At 35.4% G+C, this 10962-nt stretch overlaps 1 protein-coding gene across 1 annotated transcript; it reads left to right on the top strand.

Moving 5' to 3' along the window:
• The first annotated feature begins 2316 nt into the window (after window positions 1–2316).
• Window positions 2317–8550, top strand: msmo1 (methylsterol monooxygenase 1). The gene is made up of 6 exons (XM_015383851.1): window positions 2317–2385; window positions 4372–4645; window positions 4729–4877; window positions 5676–5802; window positions 5896–6050; window positions 7769–8550. Exons 2-6 carry the CDS (start codon window positions 4391–4393, stop codon window positions 7956–7958), a joined length of 876 nt encoding a protein of 291 aa, XP_015239337.1. The 5' UTR covers window positions 2317–2385; window positions 4372–4390; the 3' UTR covers window positions 7959–8550.
• Window positions 8551–10962: the final 2412 nt, after the last annotated feature.

Genomic DNA, 10962 nt, shown 5'->3' with positions numbered 1-10962 from the left:
AATTATATTCTTGTTACAAGTGTTTAGATTCTTGGATATATATATATATATATATAAATATTAGTTTATTTTTATTTTTTTGCCTCTGGTTGTATTTTGAACAAATTGGGGGATAGTTAGCATTAAAAAAATGCTGATTCTTTGGACTTGAAATAATAAATTGCTTTAAAAGCTAGTTACATATGTAGAAATATTTTATTATGTAATTTGACTGATGTGTGTTTATATATATATATATATATATATATATATATATATATATATATATATATATATATCCCAAGCCTTAGTTAGATTAAACCCAATAAAATATCAATTGGGAAGGAAGCCACGACCACAAATCAGCATTCCTGCAAAACAAAAAGTCAGAGCTCTATGTCCGAGAGTTATTGCTCAGGTCTTTCTGTTTGGAAGTACACAACATAATCGTTGCCACCAACAGGCATGCACATGATGTGTCACAATATCTTTGTGGTGACTTTCCATTGACTTTCATTTATTCCAAACTCATTTCTAATGCCATACCCTAACCATTACCTCAAAAAGAGGTGATTTAACAAAGACCATCACAGCAATAAGATGTAGTGTCAAATATATTTTGTCCAGTCCCTGGATTAGGTTTCTCATTCACCAATGAAAAGCTTTAGTCCTCAGGTGAGGGGATAAATTAGGTTTCATTGATCCTACAATCAGGTTTTTTCTCCTTTCTCTTGCTCTCCCCACATTATTGGAAGAAGAGATGTCCGAAATGTTGGATTTTAATTTTGTGTTTGTTTCCAAACTTTACTAATATAGCTGATCCAGTAAACAAACAACAGAAAACAGAGCATTTCTAGAAACAGCAGTCACAGTCACTGTACAATCTTCATGGGGGGTCAGTCATTGGTCCCCACAAGAACCTATAAATCCTCAAAATTTGGCAGATTCCTGTGTAATCATCCCCACAAGCTAGAAAAGAATTGGCCACATTCCCATACGGGCGCACAGGAAACCCCACACAGACGTATGCAGAAACAAAAGTGGACTCCCTATTTCCTTCTATAGAGATTATTAGTCAGGTAATTTGGCCTTTATTTTTTATGAATACACAAGTAAACATTTTAACCATAGCATGAAACGATTGCTTGGGGTTATTGACTTGATGAAATTGGATTACATTGTGTTCTTGACTCTTCAGGATTCCCTCACACAGAGCATACACCAACAAAGTAGATAATAAAGATGCAGACATTTGAGACGAACACAAGAGCACTGATTCAACAAATACTTATACTAGAAAAGGTCACTTTTAACTAGCTTCATAAGTGGCTCTGATCAGGAAAGAAACTTTCAAGTAGATCAGCTCTGAACCAGTTCCCACATCAAAAACGATGAAACAGAGCCCATGATGTTGGTCAAAGTAAAAGCCCGTACATGAATGATAGAGGACTAAACACTGAAAAACAGGCCAGCTCTATCATTTATAATTGAAGCTGCAGCAGCCCGGCTGATGCCTCCAGGATGGTGTCACAGCTAAACCAGAGTGACGGGCCAAAAGCAGCTTTTATGATGAGAAAAGTTTGATATTGAAGTGACAAATAATGAAAAGTGGAAGAAAATTGTAAGCTTTTCAACTGTGAAGTTTTATCAGTAGTCTTGAAAGTAGACAGGGTTTCAGTCTGACAGAGTATAAGTGGAAGTTGTCTTCACAGCAGAGCAGCCTGATAATTAAAACATCTGCCTCATTCTAGTTTTAGAAAATTGAAAATCCCTAGTAATGCTTTTATTTGGGAGCAGATTGCTCTGTTTGAAACATGAGGAGCAATCATGTGTTGATAAAAATATTTATGAATGTATTACTATGGAAATTAATGGTGCTTCTTCAATAGAATTTTAATCAGGGATTTTTGAGAAAGGATTTTAAATGTTTTTCAAATTTTTCCATCGTTTTCTAACTTTATACATCTGTTAGTATTCCAAACATGTCTTTGCATTATTCACAGTTTGAAGTTGAGAATTTGTTTACGCATCTTTAGATTGACTCTGCCGTTATCGCAACAGGAACAGCTGGAGTCGGATCACGTAACAACATTAAAAAGTAATCTAGAGCCAACGTGAGACAACAAGAGTCATGACTAAAGTTCTGAGGGCAGACACCCTCCACCACCCGATATCTGCCCTCATACAGTCTGCTGGACTTAGCTAAACATTGTGAGCCTCTGATTGGCTGACGCTGCAGGGCCCTCCTCTCTCACTATCATCACTCCATTCCGTGAACCAATCAATGACGCTCCCTGGCCGTGACGTCCCCCTCGTCTCCCCTCGGCCAATAGGATTTTCCAATATTACTCTACTTCACCCTGCCGTCCTCCTCTAGCTCAGGTAGACGGGATACCCCGCGGAAAGGTGAGCGTTTGTGTTCCTTCGCTTTACAGCTATTACTTTAACCTATTTTAGAACTGTTAGTGAATTTTATCATAGCTTTTAAAGCATGATATGCCTTTGTTTCGAGATATACGTGTTTTTTTTACGTTTAGCTTCACGTTAGCTAACAGTTTGGCGTACGTAGCTGTTGCCGCTGTAATAAGAGTGAATATGGTTGTCTTTATCTTTGAATTGGTACTTTTTTAGGATTTCAAACCCAGTAAAGATGTGAAGTATAGTTTCCTTAATCGTATTTGCAGTATAAGTGGTAAAAAGTATACGGACTATTTCTTTTGAAACTAATCTGACGTTATTTTGTTTAGGCTACTGAATTTAACTGAGGAAAACATCAATTTTGTTTTTTTAAATTTGCTTCTAAGGCAGTTTGTCTGTTAAAGTGGTCAAACATTTGGTTATTAACATTACACATTAAAATGTGTACCACAAAATATCCTAAAAGAGTTTATAAACTGACAGACATTACAGATTAAAAGTTGCCTAACCAATTACGTTATTTAGAAAATTAATTTGCTTGATTAATACATCAAAGTGTTCAGAGACTATTAAGAATTGAGGAAACAGCTTCGTTTAAAGCAGCATACAGGTAGAACATCTTATTATTACCTATCTGTTAAGCAGAGTAGATAGAATACATAGTCTTCCTCCGCATAATGTAACACTGTGTAATTACAGAGGCTATGTAATTAATTAATTAACAATAAGCACAAATAATTGTACATCCCAGAGGCCAGATTGATATAGAAGAACACATCTGTCATCCTGAGGCTTTAGATGCAACAGGGAAGGAGGTCAGGGTCAGGAACTCATACCCACAGCTAAACATCCACCTGATGCAACATATAGGGTGTGTTAGATTATTGTGGCTGCGTCCTCCAAAGTCCCGGTCCATCTGGACTGGATCCTCCGAGGTCCATGAAAATAATGAGGCAGAATAGTTTAGCTATGGATTCAAACAGGTCCAGCCTTCTCCAGCTTTCACTGTCTGTAAGCTCTGTAGTCTAGCAAACATGAAAGTTGACACACAAAGCAGGCAAAGAATGGATGCTAAACTTCTTACTACTGTTCTGGGGGGTATTTACATTTTCAAGGAGCTTCAGCAGCAGTACCATCATTGCGAATATCATATTTATATGACATAATCGGCTGACGAATCCGGCCTTTGGAGGGTGCTGCTGCTGGATTTGAGTCAACATTAGACTCATGAGGTATAAGAAGCAGAAGATGACCTTGTTCTGCCTCATTTGTGGAAGCCAACGCATCCTGTTGAGTTGAGCCCACAGCTGTGCCGACTCGCCGCAATTTCCTGTTCTGAACCGATCTGATCCGGAATAAATTCTGTTTAATATTTTACTCCTTTTTTTTTGCTTTTTATGTATATATATATATATCCAGCCTCAAGTAAGAAGTGGTTTAACTCAACAGGTTGCTCCCCAGAAAAGAACCGGAAGGGAAGCTCCGAGGCATAGACATATATGAGAATATAAAATTGTTCCTTTTTTGACTACATAAAATAGAGGCAAAATAAATCACAAGCTGAAAAAATTTTGTTTTTTTTTTTTTTTTTTAGATTACTTTAGGTACCTAAACTTTAACAAACGAAAGATCTTATGTAGGGATACACCGGGAAAGCAGCTGCAGACATGGAAGAATTTCTTAACCTTAAATATCATAGTGGATCTTGCTCCATGCATTCCCAGTCCAATATGTTCCATCAATGAATGATGAAGGCTATAAGCTGGAAAATGAACAGATTTACTGATTGAAATTGAAATTTTTGTATTTATAACTGTTGGTAAGTAATAAAGTGCTTTAACATTGAAAGCCTCCATAACAGAGACCCAAATCGGTCTGTTTGATAAATAATTTCACTCATTAGAAAAGATTAGTTTTCACTATTTCTGTTCCAAATGTAAAGGTGTAATGTTTAATGTTATGTTTATTTTTTAGCCTTTTTCCATCCTTCGTCATGGCGGCGAATGGCACTTCAGACATCTTGAGCTCGGCTTACCTTGCGGTGGAGTATGTGGATGCTGTTTTACCAGAAAACCCCCTTCAGCCCTCCCTGAAACACGCCTGGGGTTACATGCTGGACAACTACACCAAGTTCCAAATTGCCACATGGGGGTCGCTCATTGTCCATGAGTTCATCTACTTTCTGTTCTGTCTACCCGGCTTCCTCTTTCAGTTCATGCCCTTTATGCAGAAATACAAAATCCAGCAGGTTAGTTTTTTGTTTTAAGCTACCTCACCTGGTTTTAGGTTTTGATGTTGTTGTTGTTGTTGATGGCACATGTCTTTTTGCAGGACAAACCCGAGACGTGGGAGAAACAGTGGAGATGTTTCAAGATGCTGCTGTTTAACCATTTCTTCATTCAGTTTCCATTAATTTGTGGAACATACTACTTCACCGAGTTCTTCAGCATCCCATACGACTGGGACTCAATGCCCCGCTGGTCAGTGAAAACAACTCAAAGAATTCTTACATAAAAAGTTTGAAGCTCAACGCTGCATAATTCAGGGGTGCTAAATCTGGATTCAAAAGTGTTGACTCAGTCTTAGACTCAACTTTATTCCTTGGGATTATTCCTTCAGGGAAACTTTGGTTCCAGTAGGTCATATAGAGTACAAAGAGTTAAAGCAAGATGCCATTACAGATAAAAATATAACAGACAACATAAAAAGAGTGTATATAGTACCAAAAAAGCATAAAAATGAAAAAAAGTTGTAATGTCTTGGAATATCTTTCCCATAGATATAAAAATATCTGCACAGTAGAGAGCTAGGGGAAGACTACACAGTAGTTGATTTGGATTATTGCACTTGCACTGCAGAACTGTACCGACCATAGAAATAAGTGAAAATTCAACAGACTACACAGTAATTGACCTGGATTATTGCACTTGTACTACAGAGATGTACTGACCTTGTAAATAAGTTTTAAAAAATTTACACTGTCTACACAGTAGTTAAAATCAAAACTTTTTGGACATCTCTTCTTCCAATAATGCGGGGAGAGCAAGAAAAAGGAGAGAAAACCTGATTGTAGGATCAATGATAATTTATCCCCTCGCCTGAGGACCAAAGCTAATCATTGGTGAATGAGAAACCTAATCCAGGGACTGGACAATAATATTTTACACTACGTCTTATTTCAGTAATGGTCTTTGTTACATCAAGCAGGTTTGATGGTAAATGGTAAATGGCATGTAAATGTGATCCATCTAACCTCGCCCTTCTCTGCTCTCCTCCAGGCCGTATCTTCTGGCGCGGTGCTTCGGCTGTGCTGTCATTGAGGACACATGGCATTACTTCCTTCATCGCATACTGCACCACAGGCGCATCTACAAATACATCCACAAAGTCCACCATGAGTTCACTGTGAGTGAAACAACTCGCTGATAAACAAACACGCAGTCTTTACTGAGGAGTTACTTATTAAATCTGATGTCACGTGTCTCCGCTGTGCCTCAGGCTCCATTTGGCATGCAGGCAGAATACGCTCATCCCCTGGAGACTCTCATCCTGGGTGCTGGTTTCTTCATTGGCATCATGATCTTCTGCAACCACGTGTTCTTCCTCTGGGCCTGGGTGGCATTCCGTCTGCTCGAAACCATCGATGTTCACAGGTGGGAGACAATAAGAGCTTTAAGTGTTATGTCCTCACAGATGGCCAAGTAAAACACAATCTCTGTGTATTTTGTGGTAGTGACCACTAGAGGGACACAGAGGACTATTTTAACATTTGTAAAAATGTATGACGCCAATTTTGAAGAACCTTACTAATATTTCTTGTAGATTTTAGTCATTTATTTTCACCACTGATTAATATGGAGAGCCATTTCATTCAAAATTAAATACATAAATAGTAGTATTGATTTATTGTCAATAACATTTTTGTATTTAAGCTTTGAATAAATAAAAAACTTGAAACATAATAAAATAAAATAAAACGAAAACTATCTTTCATTGGGATATTCATTTATTCAATGGAATATTTATTGAAAATGTATCAATAGCATTATTTATTTATTAATTTAATTTTGAATGAAAGGGCTTTCCATAGTGGAAAAGTAAAAATAAAGATATATATATTTTTTTTAAAGTAGGTGTTTAATTCAAAAAAGTCTTAAACTACTGGAAAAAATTTGATATTTTTAAAAATCTATTCTCTTTTCTTATATATTTTTATAAAGAAACTAATTACTTTATATGCTATTGCTTCTTTATGGGCATTTTTTTTTTTTTACATTTAATTAAGTAAATATGTAATTTTGTATTATCAATAAAAGCCAATAATACTAGTACTCATTAGGGCTGGAAAATGAATTACATAAAAAAAACTAAATAAATTCTAAATTGCAGAGGCAGTCAATTTCATTTCAGTTTAATTACAAGTGCAAATTCACAACATATCATCTCAAGGAACTTTAAAGAGTTAGTTCAATCAAATCATAGAGATAGATTGAATTTCTTAGCATGCATGCAGCAGCAGTGGAGAGAAACAAAAAAAGTTTTAAGATGAAACTCATTTGATCCTAAACTTCTTTTAAAGACACTGTAATACACTCATTTATTACTCCGGGCCTTCAGGTGGTGGTGAGATGCTTAAAGTAGGTTTACTGCCACACAGAAGGGTGGAGAGAGTGTATGCAAATTAGAAGGGATCACTTTACACACTGCAGTCATGTCCTGTGTTATCGGACTTTGGAGCCTTGAATGCTATGAAAAAGAATTAACCCTTTAACTGCATGGTCAACCATTTGGTTGATCATGCAGTAAAAATACAATTAAACATTAAAAATAAATGTAATTAAAACATAAGATAGATAAAAGTATTTTTGGAAGCAGTTTTGAGGCATTTATTTTATAAAGTTAAACATGTGATTTATTTTATTTTGTATATTTATGTTGAGTATTGTTTATTAAGCAGGATATAATTAAACTATAGGGCTATACAGAAGGTTACTAAGGATCAGAGCAGATCTATTTTCTTACTAAATGAGAATAATTAGTATCTTAAAAATGTATTGTAATAGTGTAGTGTTATTGTGTTGGCATATTTCAACACAAATTACCTGGAAAAAGGCAAAACGATGTTAGTAGTTGATAAAAACATATTGTTTTGTTGGAACTGCTCACATGTTGAAATTAGGGTAGTTCATGAATGTGTTTTTAAAAACCATTTAAAAGGAAGCAGCTATCATTTCTGCAGTGTCACTACTTCACTTCCTTCCTGTTTTAAAGCTTTTGCTGTTCATCTTTTTATCTGAAACACAACAACATTCTGATTTGTTTCACTTAATAACGTGCCTCACCTTCATTCCTGTATTATTCCTCATCTCAGCGGTTATGACATCCCTCTGAACCCGCTCCACCTGATCCCTTTCTACGCTGGCGCCCGTTTCCATGACTTCCACCACTATAACTTTGTGGGTAACTATGCCTCAACCTTCACCTGGTGGGACAAGCTTCTGAACACCGACTGCCAGTACAACAAGTTCATGGAGAAACAAGAAGAGAAGAAGGAGCAGTAAACCAACCTCTGTGAGAAAGAGAGAAAAGTAACACCACAGCTGTTTTTAAACAGGCTATGTGGGTGAAAAGCAGGCCCGCACTGCTGTGTTCAGAATCTCAATCGGACCGAAAGTTTACCTTCTGTGCCTTGATGAATCTTAAATATGCTACTTTTGTCACCAGTTGCTGGCTGAATAAAGAAAAACATCAACATCATGGTTTTTTTTTCTCCTTCTCTTTTCATGAAATGAAATGAAAAGATAGTGTACCATATCACTGTTGTGAAATGCTCCTCTCTGAATGCTTAAGCACTTTAGCACTTCCTCCTTGAACTGATCGCCATCGATATGACTTAAGTTCTTCCAGTTTATTCTGCGGTGCAGTAGAGACTGTCTGAATGTGTTTGATGCAAACTCTTGTCATCTTTAGGTAGAAAAGGGAATGGTCTTGTATTTCTCTTCTGTGTTGTCATAAGAATCAAAAGCCTTTTTGATTTTAAAAATGAATAAAAATACAGTTTATTGTTTCTTCTGCATTTGTGTTCAAATAAAAGTGTAAATATTCAAAATATATGTTTTGGTTGTAGTTAAACTGATTTGGATCCTGAGGTGTATATATCAATAAAAATAAAATACACTTAAAAATATGCTTTTGAAGAGATTGATTAATATCTTTGCTGCTATCAGAGAACGTGCAACTTCATCCAGTTTTCAATTGGTCCTTAAGCAGCTGACATTTAACAGGAAGCAGAATATAAGGTTAAATATAGTGCATAATCTGAACATACCTATGGTAATTATCAGTCATCTGGGTCATGGCAATCATAGAACCACAGCTTAAATCCAAGGCAACCGGAATTTGGCTCAGTTTTTCTTAAAACATTATGTAAAAAAAACAGAATAAATAACTTAAGAGTTTTTTTAAGTATCAGATTATAATGTCCCAGACTAATTTATATATTGTGGTTATTTTCTCTATTTGAAAAGAAACCAGAATACCAGAAAACAGCAGTAGAAAATAATGTATGAGCTAAAGAACTGTTCTATAGGAAAGATTACACAGTCAAACAAATAATACATTTTGAAAAACTTCTTTATCTAAAGAAAGTTTTAAGAGCTGATGGCCACTCACTCTGAGCCTGCTGGAGATTTCTTCCTGTTAAAAGAGAGTTTTTCCTCTCCATTGTCACTACAAGCATGCTTGGTGTGAGGCAGTGCCTTTGAGTTGATGAGTTGTCAACTGGTTTTACGACGTGTTGTGAATTCACCTTATATAAAATAAAACTGAATAGAATTTAATTTAGAGTAGCCCAACTTTGCTGTCTTCTTAGAATTTATATTTCAAAGAACATTTCAGTTTTTCAAATTCTTTTTCAAAATTATCTTTCACCAATTAACTTTTACCAATTGCACTGTTTTCAAATTGTGTTTTACAGATCACATTTCCTTGACTTTAAACCCAATAAAAAGGCTCATATGAGATGCACATTGACCAATCAAATTCTTATAGCTAACTTCAAGTGATGTGGGGAAAAAATAGATTTGGTTATATATCGTGATTTTTGGCTAACTGATATAATATCCATCCTTCAGTTCTTTCTATAGATATAAAAATAACCATTTTTGCCTAAACCCTAAATTACATGGATGCCAAAGTAACTGTACAATCAACATCTTCTGATGAACAAATACAGTACTTTCTTTTCTATACATTTTATTTTGATAGTTTGAAAAAATATTGCAATATATAGTGATGTTGCAATTTCATGATAATATCGTATTGCTGATACTCACCCCTACTAACTTCAATGCAGACGAAGATGTTCTCGCTCCTCATTCCAGAGAAAAGCTCGCCCCCAGAGGTGAAGAGAATGTGAACTGTGAAATGCAATTTAACCCTCTATTTTACACTCAGTGAAATACTTTGAAAATTGAAATTTCAAGGCAATAGTGTTATTGGAATCCAGGACAAGACTATATTACCTTAGTTACATTAAAAAAATATGGATATTTTGATGGTAAAAAATAATGTCAATGTAATAACAAGAAACATCAACTTGCCTGAATTTTCTAAGAAAAATAAGAAAAGTGCTTCTATAAGAAATTCATGAAAAACACTCAGAGAGTGAAAGAAACACATTTTTTTTCGTACAACCTAACCTTAGAGGCATTAATGCTGATACCGGCACTTAACATTTTTTAGTTTATAAACTTAAATATAATTGTTAACAAGGCTTATTTACTTTTTAATTTTATTTTTCTATTTTCAATTAGCTTTTTACCTTTTTTCTTGACTTTATTTCTATTTATTTATCATTAAAGGGCTCATCTAATTGATCAAATGCTAAAATAAGATGTACAGCCATGTAGCAGTATCTTTGCTGAATGGCTGGATATACATCTTGTGCTTCTAGACCTCACTGAGGGACTCCATTTGTAAGATAAATGATAAAAAAACGGTGACTAAAATAAAGGGTTGAAAGAATTTAAGATTTCTTTTCTTCATTTTTTTTCATTTGCAAACTGAAGAGGGAGTTTTTCCTCTCCGCTGTACTGTGGATCAATGCTTGGTGTGAGGGATTGTCTTCGAGTCGATGAATTGAATCAACTGACTTTAATTTAGAAAACTTTGAATCAGTTTGACTGTATGAGCTGGTGAACTGTAAAGTGCCTTGAGATGACATGTATTGTGAATTCAAGCTATGTAAAAAACTGAATTGAATTGGGGGGGGCTCCATTTGTAAGGGGTTTGCAACTGATCAAAAACGGCGACTTGCCCTATAAAGGGTTCAAAGAATAAAATTAAAATTGCAAAATTAAAAGGTAGTTTTTCCTCTCCACTGTCGCTACATGCATGCTTGGTGTGAATGATTGCCGTTTTTTGCTAAAACAACAAAATATGTTGGTAGCTTTATGTAACAGAAGCACTGAGGTATTTTATTTTGATCTAAAAGCTTTTATTTTGAAGTAGCCGCAGGATATGCGGGTTTGCTGTATTTACTTTACGGTTCTTTGGCTGCTCAGG

Source organism: Cyprinodon variegatus, unplaced genomic scaffold, assembly GCF_000732505.1.
Source record: "Cyprinodon variegatus isolate N-32 unplaced genomic scaffold, C_variegatus-1.0 Scaffold296, whole genome shotgun sequence".
NCBI classification, from domain to species: Eukaryota; Metazoa; Chordata; class Actinopteri; order Cyprinodontiformes; family Cyprinodontidae; genus Cyprinodon; species Cyprinodon variegatus.
The sequence above is the reverse complement of the archived record's forward strand: the minus strand, read 5'-3'. Positions and strand labels throughout refer to the sequence as shown.

Coding starts and splice junctions, on each gene's coding strand:
- msmo1 (XM_015383851.1), top strand. CDS start 4,391: ATGGCGGCGAATGGCACTTCAGACATCTTGAGCTCGGCTTACCTTGCG. Junction 4,646..4,728: donor AGAAATACAAAATCCAGCAG/GTTAGTTTTTTG, acceptor GTCTTTTTGCAG/GACAAACCCGAGACGTGGGA. Junction 4,878..5,675: donor TGGGACTCAATGCCCCGCTG/GTCAGTGAAAAC, acceptor GCTCTCCTCCAG/GCCGTATCTTCTGGCGCGGT.